The sequence below is a fragment of the Dermochelys coriacea genome, chromosome 5 (assembly GCF_009764565.3).
Source record: "Dermochelys coriacea isolate rDerCor1 chromosome 5, rDerCor1.pri.v4, whole genome shotgun sequence".
NCBI lineage: Eukaryota > Metazoa > Chordata > Testudines > Dermochelyidae > Dermochelys > Dermochelys coriacea.
Window position 1 is genome coordinate 47,643,749 of NC_050072.1, and position 17,108 is coordinate 47,660,856.

Genomic DNA, 17,108 nt, shown 5'->3' on the forward strand with positions numbered 1-17,108 from the left:
AAAAAAATGTGATTGTAGGTGCAGTATCATCCTACAAGGATAGAATTTCACTACATGTAGTAGATCCATTATAAAAAGACACATCTGGACTGAGAAAACGCCAAAGGATTGTTCTGCAATGTTTGTATTTGGGAAACCCATAAAGGGTCCAATCCCACATTCCTTGCACACCCAAAATCCTCACAGATGTCAGAAGGAGTTTTCAGTGCTCAAAGAATGCATGGTTGGACTCCAGTATAGAAATCTTAGTTGCACTGTGGAGTCAATCACACACATAAGAGGAAGTTTACATGTTTATTATTAGTTCAAAGTAACTGCAGTTCCAAAGTATTAAAAAAAATTAAACAGTTATGTCCTGCATTATATTACGATTTCCATGAAGTGATAAAATATAGATTAATCCAGGGAATTATAAAATAACATACAAAAATGCTAAATATTTACAGATTTTACTTAAATCTGTAAAACTACATGGTTAGAAAAGCATGCAGCTTCATAAAATACAGTTGAATTGGTGGTGTTTAAGGAAATGTCTAGTTTCATGTGATTTTTACCCAAAGATAGACTGAAAGGAAGAAAACAGAATTCCCATTATGATGACAAGTCATTTCCAAAATACATTTCCTTCCCTTTCAGCGTGTACTTCTTCACCTACTGAAACTGACTAAACAGACTTCTGAATTTCTAAAAATAAACCAGTGTCAAACAAAATATTAGGATACTGAAACAAATGTCCAATTAACACATGGTAAAATGAAGACACAATCCCCATCCTCAAGCATGGAAACACAGGAAGACTCAACAATCAGGAGAGGACTAGCACTCGATATTTGCAGCAAACAAGTTTAACTCCATCACAAAAGAAAAAAAAAAGGTAAAATAAATTATGTTTGGGCAGGAGTTTGCCATTTTCACAGTATCTGCTGGAAAATTAAATTTCTCTCTCTCTCTTTTGTAATGGACAGCAGACTTTATTCACTCTGAGTATGGCAAGCTAATGCTGTTTATTGACAATCTGCTGTTACAAAATTTACATGAACCTCATTGTTGTCACTGTATTGGAAAAGAGAAACCAAGTTAAGTCCTATTATCTATACAGTTCATTTTCAGAACAGATGTCCTGTTATTATGTGCTTACAGCACAAAGTAACACTTTAAAGTAAAATGATAATATATGTGCAGGATGAGGCTGGCTCTGGAACCAAACATTTATAACAAACTTAACATGAACTATTTCAAAACTGCTCAGACTTGTTCTCATGTGGGACAGAGGACAAACTTCTAAGTGATGAGGCCTACTTGCATACAGGAAAAATGCATTTGTAAGCTGCAAAACAGTAGGTGCCAAGTATAAAAAGAGTACAAATGCATGGTAATGCACGCAGACAGAGCAATAGCATGTGAAAATGCTGATTTTGAAGTGTCAATTTTTGTGGATGCATATTAACATTGACTTTTGGGGAAATGTTGCTCTAATGGTAGCATGATCTAAACCAGGGACCCTACAAGAGTTTTTTTTCCAATGGCAAGTTCAATGATATGTGAGAACTATGATACAAAAGGAAGTCCTAGCTGCTGTGAATTTTTCTTTTTTCTGACAAGCTCGATTGTCAAAACTGGCTTTTGTTTGTTAATATCCACTTCATAAACTTGTGTGTAAAACATGGAGAAATGCAGCATCCACACTTTGAGGTCCCCAAAAATGCACAGTGATGTTCAAAAACTTAGTTGTATAGCTAAATCTACAAATAATGACACTGAAAAAACAGCTTGGCTGGTAAACCATTTTCATTTCATTCACAAGATAATGGAGAGATGATTTGATACATTTCACTTATAAGTACAGAAACAATTTTTGGGGGTTTAAAATGCTAAAACAGGAAATATTTCACAGAATTTTACAACAGACTGAACTGCAAATCTTAAAAGGGTTTGCCTGGATTTATCTGAAAATAATATCCAACAGCTTTTAAAAAAGTTCTTTATATTGCTTCCTTCCGTTTCACCTATATACATATAAATACACAGATTCCTGTGCTGTGTTTAGAATTATGTATTACTGTAATGAATCTACCCTACTATATGTCTCAGTTAAGATCTGCCCCAAACTATGCAATTCTTGGATACAATAGGGTATTTTTACTGAAGCTGTATAAAAAAAATCTTCAAAGCATGTATGATGTATATTTATACAAAAACATTATGTTAGCAACTTCCTGTAGACACTGTTACTCTGATTACTGGAGCAGGTATCCCTTCTACTGGTCCTAGCCATTAACTGACCACTGCTGCTACTACTGGTAGGTTCAGAACTCTCTTTACAGCACAAGAGATTGACAACCTGTCTCTGACACTCAGAGGAAGCATAGTAATAAATCAAAGGATCAATGCAGCAGCTTACACTGCTGATACAAGCACAGAGGAGATAGGCAAAATAGATGTATTCTAACTGGTGGTTGTAAGGAAAAGATTCGTAATGAATTAATAAAAGGACATTTGTTGGTCCAAAACAAATAATAAAAATAGAGAAAACAGCGGCAGACAAGAGTAAAGCACGTGTCTTCTTACTTTGTTTTGCAACAATATTAGACGAGACAAGACATCGGATAATACACACATAACAGACAGAAGAAATTATTAATGGCACAAAAAAGAAAATGGAAGAGAAAATGATGAAGAAATTACAGTAATATGTCTTAAGTTCAGATTCTTTTAGCACATCATGGCAGGTTGTAATGTTTAACTCAGATATTTTCATAGTTTGCTCTGTGATGAGAATGGGTATAACACCAACTATAGCTATAAGCCATATGGTAAAGCAGATCAACGAGGCACGCATTAATGTACGCCATGAGAGAGACTGCATAGGATACACCACGGCTAAGAAACGATCAATGCTTATAACAGTCATCAGCAGTACCGAACAGTACATGTTACAGTAGAAGGCAGCGGTGATGAGCCGACACATTTCAGGTCCGAACACCCAGTTGTTTCCAGAAAAATGGTATGCGATCTTAAAAGGAAGCACACTTACAAACAATACATCCGCAGAGGCCAGATTCAGCATGTATACTGTAGCTGGCTTTTTAATTTTCATTTTTATCAGGAACACAAGTATTGCTGTAATGTTCAGAGGAAGACTCAGCATAACCACTAAAGTGTAAAATGAAGGAACAAAACGAGTCAACCATTGACTAGTCAGGTATCTTTTAGCATCATGAGAGATTAATCTTGTTTGTGCTTTAGTTTGATTGGCTCTAGTTAGATTGCTTAATCCTGATCCAACTTCTGAATCACATTCAGTATCACAGTCGATGTCTTGAAAAGATATAGGTTCATAGATGTCATCTTTGTGATAAGATGCAAAGGTTCTTAACCGGTGTGTGCCATTCCAGGAAGTGGTGTCTGAGAAATAAAGAACATGAAGATTAGTAGGCAAGATATTTGCAGACTCTTTGCAAGCTAGAAAACTATTTACCAAGAGGAAGGATGGTGGTGTGGTTACATCATTGCACGGGGACTCTGGAGATCCATTTTCAATTCCTGGTGCTGCTAGAGATTGCCTACAGCTACACGACATTTGACAAGTCGCTTAATCTCTCTTTGCCCCAGTTATCCATCTGTAAGATTTGGATACTTCCTCTCTCCCCTCCCTTTATCTGTTCTCTGTTTATATTGTAAGCTCTTTAGGACAAAGGACTGATGTGTGAGGGTGGTGTGTATGTATATATATGTGCCATGCTCAATGAGGCCCTGATCTTGGTTGGGGCCTCCAGGTGCCATGGTAACACAATTAATAAATCCTGTTACTCTTGAACTAACTTTGTCAGAATCTTCCTACAGTTGTGTCAGAGGGGTCTAGTGTTTCCTTGATACTCAAGCATAAAACTCCCATTAGGAGCAATAGTAATGACAAGCACATAGCCAGAAGAGGGTATTTTCCACTGAAATATTAAGTTTAAATAGGATCCTGCCACCAAAACTGTTATACAATTTCAAATGATCAGGATACTTTTGTCTTCTCTGGAAGAATCTCATTCACCCCCATATAGGTTTCCCCTCCCTTTGTCACTGAAATGGGACAAAAAGTCATGCCTTGCGTAGTCTCATCCCAACAGAGTGACTTTTACCTTGTTTTCATCATGAGATCGACATAAATTCAACTTAAATAATTTTACAATTGTATTTATTACCATAAGGGAATGGCTATGGGGCTTATACAGACTTTTTGTGCATTTGGGAAGCTCCTGGGGCACTTTTGAAACATAATGGAGGCATTCTGCAGCATGGTTCAGTGACTCTGACAGGGAAGTAGGAATCAGGAGAGCGTTCTTTGGCAGAATGGGATAGATTTGTAACAAATTATTGATTCCATTTTGTATTATGTGTTGAACACGTCTAAGGGCTTGTCTACAAAGGGAAATGGATCAAAACTGCTACTGTGCAATAGCTCCCATGCTCAGAGGGCCTTTTTCTGATTTAGCTTAATCCTTTTTGGAATAAGGCCATGTCTACTCTATAGTGCTGTGCTATAGCTGTGCCACTGTAGCAATGTAGCGTGTGTTTCCTACAGTGACAGAAGGGGTTTTTCTGTCATTGTAGGTAATCCACCTCTCTAAGCAGTGGTAGCTAGGTCAACTGCAGCATTCTTTCATTGACCTAGCCACATCTACACTGGGGATTAAGTTGGCATAGCTACGGTGCTCATGGGATGTGAATTTTTCATACCCTTAAGCCCAATAGTTATGCTGATTTAATTTAAGTATAGACCAAGTCTAAGAGTGTCCGCACACGAAGCTATTCTGCAATAGCTACTCCAGTCAATTTTCCCATGTAGACAAGTTCTAATAAATTTTGCATGACTCAGCTACTGCCCCACCGCTAAGGAATAATGGCTGTCTATGCAGCGGGTACCAGCAGGACTGGGGGAGTGGGCTGAAGTGTCCCTGAAGAACACATGGCAAGCAGACATGTCTCTTTAAAAATGGGGTGCATGTAAACAGGATGTGCAGGAGAGAGGACCAATAGACTCTGCTCAGCCTGACATGTTGACCACTTTAGACTCACTGAAGGTTGAGATCAGAGTAGAGGATGATGCATCTCAGGATCTTTTCATGTTATTTTTAAAGATTAGTCAGGGTGGCTGGATGGCCTTGAAAAAGAACCGCTCTAAGTTCACCAGTTCCAGTCAACACAGGCTGGTAAGTTTTAACTATCTGACAACTGTTCCAAGGCCCATGTGAAACACACAGGTAATTTCAGTCCTGTACTTAACTTCTGTCACAAATGACACCCCTGGGTACTGGTTGCAAGAGACAGGACAAGAATTACATTTGCACAGGAAAGAAATTAACTTCTCATCCCTAGAGATTATTCTTCCAGGTCAGGGTTGAGGGACCTATTACGAAAGTGTGAAGACGCTTCTGGTATCTGCACTGCACACTTGCTCTGTGGATAAAGGACTTCAATTCCACTGTTATCAGTGCAACAATTTTTTTTCTTTCCTGTTTCACAAACACACTGGCCAGTTAAACTGGATTTATTGCTGCTTTGCATCACCAGACCAGCACAGAGTATTGGTTAATCTGGCCCTTAAACCCCACCCCACTGGCCTCCTCACCTCCCTCAACATCAGCAAACAGCAGCATGTAGAGCCTGGGGAAGGAGAGCTAGGCTGTGTGTGAGGTGAGTGGGAATGTGAGGAGCAGCAATGTGTGGGAGCTTGATGGAGGGAAGAGGAAAAGAAGAGCTGTGTTTGGGGAAGAGGGCTGTATTAGCCAGACCAGTGCTATGTGGAGTGGAAACCTGGGGTAGAGGACAAACTCAAGTCCTAATGTTTCGGCACTTTAAAGAACTCCATAGAGAAACCAAGATGAAGTGAGCTGTGGCTCACGAAAGCTTGTGCTCAAATAAATTTGTTAGTCTCTAAGGTGCCACAAGTCCTCCTTTTCTTTTTGCGGATACAGACTAACATGGCTGCTACTCTGAAGTCTATGGACAGTTTTTCATTCATTGATGTCCAAGCTAGCATGTGACTGCAGAACCTTTAACAAGCAGTGACAGCTGGGGCTTGGTCATCTACCAATGAGAAGTCTTGACACAAGTCCAATCTCTTGAGAGATTACTGGTTCTGTGGATGAAGGGAAAGCAGTGGATGTATTGTTTCTTGATTTTTGCAAATTTTTGACTTTAGCAAAGCTTTTGACACGGTCTCCCACAGCATTCTTGTCAGCAAGTTAAGGAAGTATGGGCCGGATGAATGCACTATAAGGTGGGTAGAAAGCTGGCTAGATTGTCGGGCTCAACGGGTAGTGATCAATGGCTCCATGTCTAGTTGGCAGCCGGTGTCAAGTGGAGTGCCCCAGGGGTCGGTCCTGGGGCCCGTTTTGTTCAATATCTTCATAAATGATCTGGAGGATGGTGTGGATTGCACTCTCAGCAAATTTGCGGATGATACTAAACTGGGAGGAGTGGTAGATACGCTGGAGGGGAGGGATAGGATACAGAAGGACCTAGACAAATTGGAGGATTGGGCCAAAAGAAATCTAATGAGGTTCAATAAGGATAAGTGCAGGGTCCTGCACTTAGGATGGAAGAATCCAATGCACCGCTACAGACTAGGGACCGAATGGCTCGGCAGCAGTTCTGCGGAAAAGGACCTAGGGGTGACAGTGGACGAGAAGCTGGATATGAGTCAGCAGTGTGCCCTTGTTGCCAAGAAGGCCAATGGCATTTTGGGATGTATAAGTAGGGGCATAACGAGCAGATCGAGGGACGTGATCGTTCCCCTCTATTCGACACTGGTGAGGCCTCATCTGGAGTACTGTGTCCAGTTTTGGGCCCCACACTACAAGAAGGATGTGGATAAATTGGAAAGAGTACAGCGAAGGGCAACAAAAATGATTAGGGGTCTAGAGCACATGACTTATGAGGAGAGGCTGAGGGAGCTGGGATTGTTTAGTCTGCAGAAGAGAAGAATGAGGGGGGATTTGATAGCTGCTTTCAACTACCTGAAAGGGGGTTTCAAAAAGGATGGCTCTAGACTGTTCTCAATGGTAGCAGATGACAGAACGAGGAGTAATGGTCTCAAGTTGCAATGGGGGAGGTTTAGATTGGATATTAGGAAAAACTTTTTCACTAAGAGGGTGGTGAAACACTGGAATGCGTTACCTAGGGAGGTGGTAGAATCTCCTTCCTTAGAGGTTTTTAAGGTCAGGCTTGACAAAGCCCTGGCTAGGATGATTTAACTGGGACTTGGTCCTGCTTTGAGCAGGGGGTTGGACTAGATGACCTTCTGGGGTCCCTTCCAACCCTGATATTCTACGATTCTATGATTCTTTCACACTACTGATTCATTGCAACCAATAGAACTGTAGCATGGAAATTGCCAATAGAGGATGGGTGGTGATTGATTGAGTTACCTCTGATGTCATGATGTCTGTAGTTAACAGTTGACCTGAACAGTTGAACTTGCCTATATTTTATATAACAATTATAATTAAATACAATTGTTAATAGCTTAGCTAATTTATGTAGTTTATGTATAAGATTTAAATGAATTTTAACTACATGGAAAGTTTTAAAGAGTCTACAAAACAGATTGCATTGGCTGTATCATTCAGGACAAAAAAAGGTCAGACAGATCACTTTTCTTTAAGGATCCATTTTAAAATTAATTTTAACTCTAATTTGTTCCTTTTCAGAAAATTAATTCTGTACTCAAAAAGTACTCTAATTTGGGGGAACCGACAATATATTCTTCATACAAAGAGGTCTTCTTTAAGTGCAAAACTCATCTCAACCTTATCAACAGAGCAGTGAGTAACACCTCCATGTGTTTTACTGTGTTTAGTACAGAATTTTGACCTCTGTCTCAACCCTGAATTTAAACAACAGTTGGGGAATCTCTGCACTGAAGTCTGCTATAGGGAAGACATTTTTGTCTTGAACACACATGTAATAAAATGTTCCTATCTTAACAGTAGGACTAAAAGGTAGCAGAACTGTACAGAATGCTGCTTTACTCTGTGTGTGTGTGTGGGGGGGGGGGGGTGTCACTCTAAATTTAACCTCACTCATTAACCTGGGGGCAGTGATGCCAAATCCAAGTGAAAGTCAGAGGAGGTGAGGACAGGTATTCCTACTCAGTGGTGTGGACTCTGTTTAAAGTGTCCTAGAGATCAACTGACCCTCCTCCCTTGAGCTGATCTGACTTAATTTACAGGTTTCAGAGTAGCAGCCATGTTAGTCTGTATTCGCAAAAAGAAAAGGAGTACTTGTGGCACCTTAGAGACTAACAAATTTATTTGAGCATAAGCTTTCGTGAAGTGAGCTGTAGCTCACGAAAGCTTATGCTCAAATAAATTTGTTAGTCTCCAAGGTGCCACAAGTACTCCTTTTCTTTTGACTTAATTTAGAGTTCTTGTTTCTGCTCAGTGATTGCCAAAGCTGAAATCACTGATAAGTAGGTCCAGGAGTCTGAACTATAAACCCAGTAAAAGTGCAGAAGGTGCAGTGATAGCAAGGCTCCCTGCTATCTAGTGAAATCACTGAGAACTGGGCTAAGTGATGAAACCTAAGAACATACCATTGTGGCTAGAGGTAGAGGTGGCAGCAGCATGCAGCAGCAGAGATAAACGTGACAGCAGTGAACAGCAGTAGAGGCAGCAGCAAGCAGCGGGAGCAACAGCAGCAGAAGCATTGCTTGACGCCCCCTTTCAGGGGTGGGAGGTGAACCCATATGAATACACCCCTGAATTCTGGGACTTTGCTGACTTTGGATAACCAGCTGTGACTTGGGTGCAGCAGAGGGAAAGGGGAGTGGTTTGTTAAAGGGACATTCATCTGTCAGACTTTCACGCCCCAAGGTGGGAAACTGAGGCAAAAGACTACCATCCAAGATACTGTATGTGAGAGTGTTTACTTATGGTTTGAATGCTTTTGAATTATTGTTGCAGGATTTTTTCCAATTAGTGATGAAATCCCTCTCCATTTTAATAAAAGTTGTATTTTGTTATACACAGACTCAGTGCTAGTGAGTGGGGAAGTATTGCTTCTTTGAGGCACCAAGGGGTGTGTTCAGTTTTCCCAAATTTCTGGGGAGGGAGCTCTAGTCGGTTCTGTTTTGTAATGCAGAGAAAACCTCAGAGATACTGAGCATTGCCTTTATTGTTGCCGACACCACTTAGCGAAAGGGTTACAGTGATAATTTGTTAAGCCCCGACAAAGTACATGGTGCTGTACAAAATAAAAAGGAAAACTGGAAGTTCAGGGTAGAAAAAGTTTCATATCTGCATTTATTTTAAATAACCAATTAACTTGGGTTTGAATAGAGACTGGGAGTGGCAGGTCATTACACATATTGAATCCATTTCCCTAAGTTAAGTATCCTCATACCTTCTTGTCAACTGTCTAAATGGACCATCTTGATTATCATTACAAAAGTTTTTTTTTCTCCTGCTGATAATAGCTCATCGTAACTAATTAGTCTCTCACAGCTTGTATGGCAACTTCCAACTTATCTGTATGTATATCTCTTCTTACTATAAGTTCCATTCTATGCATCTGATGAAGTGAGTTGTAGCCCACAAAAGCTTATGCTCTAATAAATGTGTTAGTTTCTACGGCGCCACAAGTACTCCTGTTCTTTTTGCGGATACAGACTAACACGGCTGCTACTCTGAAACCTGAGAAAAGTGAGGACACTCAGAAGATTTCTGAGGCTTGTGTCAGCAAAAGGGGGTGGGGGGGGGGGGGATGAAAGCTCTTACATGATGTCAGAATAAAAAAAAAATGATTCTGCTGAACCCTGACCTGAAGCATGAGGCCTCTGCAGAAAACTGAGGCTATTCAGAAGATTTCTGAGGCTTGTGTCAGCAAAAGGAAAGGGGGAGGGGAGAATGAAAGCTCTTACATGTCATAATAATAAAAAAAAGACTGATGAACCCCGATCTGAAGCATGAGGCCTTTGCAGGATCACCAGGAAACAAAAAACTCTGCATATACAGTGGGATATCAGACACAATGGGCTATCACAGCAAAGCTACGAAGAATACAGTAGTTGTACTGAAACCATTTGAAAACTACTATAAATATCCATAGTTACGCTAGTTTCCTATCCTATCACATACCTGAGGCCCCTCAGGGGGCCACAAGGTTATTACGTGGGGGTCGCGAGCTGTCAGCCTCCACCCCCAAACCCTGCTTCGCCTGCAGCATTTATAATAGCGATAAATTAAAATCTTTTTTTTTATATTTAAGGGGGGGGGTTGCACTCAGAAGCTTGCTGTGTGAAAGGGATCACCAATACAAAAGTTTGAGAACCACTGCCTTAAGCAATGAGTTTGAAAAATGGAAAGTTATATAATTTTATTTCACTATTCTTAATAATACAAATCATCTTGGAGGAGAATTCAAATCTTTCAATAGTTACAGTCATGGCATTACATCACTGAAATAATTATCCTTGCTTTCTCTAAGCTCTTATCCATTTCTTTGGAAGAGGTCATAATCCCTTGATGATCATGACTGTCTGTGATATTATCTTTGCTAATATGACAGGACTGCTAGCATATAATGAAATGCTTGGGCAATGGAATTAGAAAAGTTTGCTGGCAGCTGAGAAAGAGCAGGATGAAACATTCCATCTTGCTCTAGCTGCTGTTTCCTGGCGGATTTTGCTAGCCTCAGAGGCACATTGTGACCCTCCACGTAACCCTTTTTTCTCTAGAGACAAGGGTCAGAGTCTACTGAGCCATTTTCATCATAAGCCAGCGAGGGAGGTCAGGAGAAGTTATCCTTCCTTGCACAGTCTCTGTTGTCTCCCAGTCTCACTGATTAATCAGGGGGCAAAGGGGGAGCCCAGGCCCACCCTCTACTCCGGGCTTCAGCCCAGGGACCCTAATAGTATCAGCTATAGTAGCTGACCTTTTAGAAACATTACATGTATAATTCCCTGGCCTACTTCCCCTACAGCAGCCCTCACTTCCTCAAGCTCCACTTCACCCTTACCTCAGGGCCTCCTTCCTTGTGCCTGATATGGTGTGTACTACTCAGCCTCTCCAACCGCGCAACTTCTTCCCACAGCTCCTGACATGCACACCCACCTGACTGACTGGGAGGCTTTTAACTAGTTTCAGCCAACCCCCAATTGGCTTCAGGTGTCCCAATCAACCTAGCCTTCTCCCTGCCTTCTGGAAAGTTCTTAATTGGCCCCAGGTGTCTTAACTGACCTGGAGCAGCTTCCATTTCACTTAACCTGGTACCAGGGATTTGTTTAGCCTGGAGCTAATATAGCTATCTCTCACTACTTTTCTATAGCCATCTGGCCTTGCCCTGTCACAGGTCACATGAGAAGAACAAGACAAGAAAAAGTAAAAACCATAAAAAGGAGACAAAAGTTGGAAGACTCAAAATCACTATCATTATTGACACTCAGCAGGGAAGGAAGATGCCTTTCTACCCCTAATACTAATGCTTTTCAAACCACCTTGAAAATGTACTTCCCCAAACACATCTATTTGCTTACCCTATATTGCAGTAGTTAATTATGAAAAAACTAATATTTTACTCATCCATCAAACACAGTAAAAACCTACTTGCCCTTGGCAAGTTGAATTTTCAAGACTCCATAACAGACAAAGTTTTTAGAGGGAAGCAGATGAATATATCTGAAAAGTATAAAACAATTTCATTTTTCTAAGTTTTTCACTTATTTATCTGATAAAATAGCAAAACCTCTCATTTTTAAACTTGTTTCTTACTGCTGAAGAGCCTTGCTTAAAATCATCCTTTGAACAAAAGTTTTCAGTTAAACATTTAAGAATTACCTTTTCAGCTATATCAAAGTTAAGTTCTTGAAATTTTTTCACCAATTCTCTGGACTGACTTCATTTAGGTATATTTATGCTTTTTTTTTTCCCTCTCAAGTTAATTTCCTTTTTTATGAAAGCATTGTATTTGCAGCACTGGAAATCGATCCAGTTCATCCACAGAACAAGTGCATCCCAAGCAGTACAAATTTCCCCACTTTGCCATGCCAGTATACTTGTAACCTGTTCAGAACAGATCCTTCGCCAAAGATGGAAGGATATTTCAGTCTCCAGTAGAATCATTTCTTGGCCTGACTGCCAGAATCTGAAGAAGAGCTCTGTGCAGCTCAAAAGCATCAACAGAAGTTGGCCCAGTAAAAGATACTACTTCACCCACCTTATGACTTTCAGAACAAATTCGTAAGCTATTTATATAGTGCCATAAATGTGCATGGCACTTTATAGACAAAAACAAAAACCATACCCTAAGGAATTCACAATCTATGCTAGCTGTAATAACGCTTTTGTGATGTGGAAACCTGAACACGGTGGCAAATAACTACCTCATTTTACACAGGTGACTGAACAATCATCAGCTCCTCAAGAGTGACTTTTGATCACTATTGTCTTAGCTGCATTCATACCTGTGGCCTCTTGGTGAAAGGCTCTATGCCCTTGTCCCAGCCCCCACGGTATTATTACATTGATGAGCATATTCAATATGTACATAACTAACTCTTTGGCAATTTAGTAGTATACACAAACACAATAAGAAATTTCAAAGGTTTGGGTGAAATATAGTTCTGTATGAAAGAAGAAAGAGGATTGCTTTTGTAACAGTAAACCTTCTGAGAAATGGTAACCATTTAATGATTTCTGTTTAGTGGGACAAAAAGGCTAATGTTTTTCCATGTAACTTGACAACTATATTTTTAATTCTGTAAAATGTAGCATTATAATTCTTTTTATAAGATACAATAAATAAGAATGATACATTATTCTACTCCATGAATGCCCTTTAACAGTCAAACTGCAAGAACATAATTTATATCTTTTCTGGAGTGAGTTACAGGGACACACATTTACTGATTCTGTAAAGTGAAAAGCAACATTCAACAATATTTTTATACTGGCATTACTTGGCATAGATTTTAACTAAATTTCTTTTAGGTTTACACCATTCAGTGGCAATCTAAAGATTCTACACTGGAAACAGATTTCAGAGTAGCAGCCGTGCATCCGATGAACTGAGCTGTAGCTCACGAAAGCTTATGCTCAAATAAATTTGTTAGTCTCCAAGGTGCCACAAGTACTCCTTTTCTTTCTACACTGGAAAGTTAGTCATAAAAATATAACAAACACCTTCCAGGGAAAATATAATTTTTAAAATGTCATACAGTAAATACCTTGTCGTATAGCTTCCGTTTAACACATACTCAGGAAGCACTAGTTGAATCAAAGTCTAATTAATTTTGTTCACAGAATAGCTCTGACATTGTTAGATTCTGACAATGATTTAGACCTATGTAATTTAAAATATATTTTAAAACAATTTTATGTTACTGTTGAAACGTCTGATGCATGTTAAACTTATATCAATAAAAATATGCTTTAAAAATAGCATTCATTCCTATCACCATCATACAATGATGGGAGAAATACACAGAAAACTGCTAAAGCAGATCATCCTAAAAACTAATAAACTCTACCCAATCTTATCCTAAAACAGTAAAATTTAACCTAAAATTGTATGAACTAAATGTTTAAACCTCAAGGTAAAATGAGATCTAAATACATAATAAAAGCTTTTCAAACAGACAAAACATACACACAGGTGCACCTCCATGTATCAAATTTTCATTGATGACAAGAATTAGTTAAGTACTCCTATTGCCATATTCGCAACTGACAATTTGATGCAGTTTCATCCACATAGAGGCACAGTATCAATGGAAAAACTTTTGCTACTAGCAATGGTCATTTATTTTCTGTCAATGAAAGCTGGGTTTTTTTTTTATTTAAAGGTTCTGTTATAGTGTTTGCAACTCAGATAGGGTAGCATTGATGCAGGAGAACTAGAAAGTGGAACTGATTAGTCTGTCTTTATTGGCCAAGTTGAAAAGATCTGTAGATCTGAAAACCCTTTAACAAGGCAGTTAAGCAACATTATTCCCATTTTATATAATAATAAAAGTGTAGGACTGGAAGGACCTCAATAGGTCATCTAATCCAGACCCCTGCACTCAAGGCAGGGCTAAGTAACAACTAGACTATTCCAGATAGGTGTTTAGAACACAAGAACGGCCATACTGGGTCAGACCAAAGGTCCATCTAGACCAGTATCCTGTCTTCTGACAATGGCCAATGCCAGGTGATTCAGAGGGAATGAACAGAACAGGTAATCATCAAGTGATCCATCTCCTGTTGCCCATTCCCATCTTCTGGCAAAACTGAGGCTAGGCTAACCTGTTCTCAAAAGACTGCAGTGATAGAAATGTCACAGCCTCCCTAGGCAATTTGTTCCAGTGCTTAACTACCTTGATGGTTAGGAAATTTTTCCTAATGTTCTATATAAACCTCCATTGCTGCAATTTAAGCCCATTTCTTCTTGTCCTATCTTCAGAGGATAAGGAGAGCAATTTTTCACCCTCTTCTTCAGGGGTGGTCAACCTGAGCCTGAGAAGGATCCAGAATTTACTAATGTACATTGCCGAAGAGACACAGTAACATCAGCAGCTGTCCCACCAGCACCTCCTGCCCACAGGGAGCACTGCCGATCAACACCTCCCCCTTCCTCCCCGCTGTGATCAGCTGTTTCCGCAGTGTACAGGAAGCTCTGGGATGGAGGGGGAAGGAACAAGGATGCAGCAGGTTCAGGGGAGGGGGCAGGAAGGAGCGGGGGTCTTGGGGTAAAGGGTGGAGTGGGGACAGGACCTGGGGTTGAGCAGTGGAAAGTAGGCACCTGTAGCTCCAGCCCCGGAGTCAGCACCTATGCAAGAAACCGCATATTAACTTCTGAAGAGCCACATGCAGCTCTGGAGCCACAGGTTGGCCACCCCTGCTCTTCTTTATAACAACCTTTTATGTACTTGAATACTGTTCTCTTCCTACCCAGTCTTCTCTTCTCCAGACTAAACAAATCCATTTTTTGCAATCTTTCCACTTGGCTCATGTTTACTAGACCCTTAATAATTTTTGCTGCTTTCCCCTGTCCACATCTTTCCTGAAATGTGGTGCCCAGGACTGGACACAATACTTCCCGTTGGGGCCTTATCCGAGCAGATTAGAGTGGAAGAATTACTTCTCCCGTTTTGCTTATAACATTCCTGCTGATACAACCCAGAATGAACTTTGCTCTTCTCCTCCCTAACAGCGTTACACTGTTGACTCATATTTCCTTTGTGATCCCTATAACCGCCAGATCCCTTTCCCCAGTACTCCTGCCTAGGCAGTCATTTCCCATTTTGTTCGTGTGAAGTTGATTGTTCCTTTCTAAGCGGAGTACTTTGCAAGTGCCCTTACTGAATTTCATCTTATTTACTTCAGACCAGTTCTCCAGATTATTTTGAAATTTAATCCTATCCTCTTTTTCCTTAGAGAAACGGAAGTTCAGGGAAATTAAAAGACTTCGGCTACACAAGTGGTCAGTAATAGAGCCAGGAACAATATTCAGGTCTCCTGACTCCCCAGTCCACTGCCACAGCATGTTAAGGCATCCGAGGAAGCGAGCTGTAGCTCACGAAAGCTTCTGCTCAAATAAATGTGTTAGTCTCTAAGGTGCCACAAGTCCTCCTGTTCTTTCTGCGAATACAGAGCGGCTTCTCTCACCAACCGCAGCGGGTCCCGTAAAAAGACATCAACTCCCCCATGTTGTCTCTCTAAAGGGGCGGGGGAACACAGCTAAGCACAATCTAACCACACTGTCCCCTAAATAAACGAGCTCTCGCACGGTCTGTGGGGAGAGGCGAGCATTAAGTTTAGTCGTTATCAAATCGGCTGGTCCTGGAGCCGCTAGGAGCGATGTGAGGGGAAGCCAGGGGGGAGGCAGGACAGGCAGCCGGGGTTCCGAGCAGCTGTGGCGGATGCGCGAGCGGGCCGAGCTCCCTCGTTTGCAGGCGCTCGGGGAGATCCTGCCCCGTGACTCTCACGGCAGCCCCAGCAAATCCCGCGCGTCGGTTACCACAGGGGAGCCCCTCTCGGCTCAGGCCCTCCCGCCCCGTCATCAGGGCTCAGCGCCTCGCTCACAGCGGCGGGGCCCCGGCCCCGACCCCTCCGGCTCAGAAGGGGAGGGATGCGCGGCGCGGGACTCACCGTTCGCCGGCGCGGAGACGGCGAGCCGGGGGCCGAGCAGGGCGAGCCCGCCGAGCAGCAGCAGCAGCAGCAGCGGCGGCGGCCTCCCCATGGCTGCCTGGCCCGCCGGGCCGGGGGCTCTGCAACTCGCCGCGCCGCGCCGCCGGCCGCCCGCGGCTCCCTGCGCGCGCTGGTAAGGAGAAGTGCGGCGGGGAGGCGGGTTATAAGCGGCCCCGCAGGCAGGGGAAGGCAGAGCGGCGGCGGCGGCCGCTCCCACTGTCACAGGCGCAGAGCCCCGCTCCTCCCCGTCCCCCTGGCGCGACGTGCGTGTAACAGGCGGCACGGCTGCCCTGCCCCGGCCTCGGGGGAAGCCCTGCCCCGGCGGCCAAGGCCCGTGGCCCAGGCAGAGGGGGAAGGAAGGGCGGCGCCATCTGTCCCCCCTCACCCTGCTGCTGCCGGGAGTCTCTCGGTGCGGGAAAGGACACAGCTGAGGCCGGCTCTACGCTCCGCTCAGGGAAGGGAAGTTTCTGGCCCCACCAGGGCCCAGGCCAGAGCTGAGGCCTCCTGGCCCCAGAAGCACCCACCCTAAGCCAAAGCGAACCGATCTGCTGCTCTTTGGTGACAGACCAAAGCCTACCCCCTTCCAACAGGAGCTCGCAGGGAGGTGGGGGGCAAGGGTGGGGCCATACATTTCAACACTCACGTTATTGCCACAGGTGTAAAACCCTGAACCTTCTCACTTACCTCTCTTGCACAGTCCTCTGGTGCAACCCCCTCAGCCAGTCGCACCCTGGACCTGGGCTTCAGATTTCATGTTAATAGCAAACCCAAGTCTGTCTAGAGCAGAGCCTTAGGTCACTGTAGCAGCGGTAAGAGCTCTGACAAGCCGCTAGACCGCAGTCAAATCGAGGCCCTAGGTCTAAGACCCATGGACTCCCATCAAAAAAGCATGCTAAAGGACAGCACGATTCTAACCACAGGGCAAGGAATAGAGGATCTAGTGAATCA

The 17,108-nt window shown here is 42.5% G+C and overlaps 1 protein-coding gene across 1 annotated transcript; it reads right to left on the reverse strand.

The window, feature by feature from the left end:
* Positions 1-280: 280 nt before the first annotated feature.
* Positions 281-16,591, reverse strand: F2R (coagulation factor II thrombin receptor). Its single transcript, XM_038401261.2, has 2 exons — positions 16,122-16,591; positions 281-3,405 (listed from the first exon to the last, which is right to left on the reverse strand). The coding sequence occupies exons 1-2, from the start codon at positions 16,210-16,212 to the stop codon at positions 2,201-2,203; spliced, it is 1,296 nt and encodes a 431-aa protein (XP_038257189.1). The 5' UTR covers positions 16,213-16,591; the 3' UTR covers positions 281-2,200.
* Positions 16,592-17,108: the final 517 nt, after the last annotated feature.

Bases quoted from the DNA above. Each gene is read 5' to 3' on its own strand.
- F2R (XM_038401261.2), bottom strand. From the start codon at position 16,212: ATGGGGAGGCCGCCGCCGCTGCTGCTGCTGCTGCTGCTCGGCGGGCTC. The intron at 3,406-16,121 runs GTGAGTCCCGCG...TTTATTTCTCAG, and splicing joins CGTCTCCGCGCCGGCGAACG to ACACCACTTCCTGGAATGGC.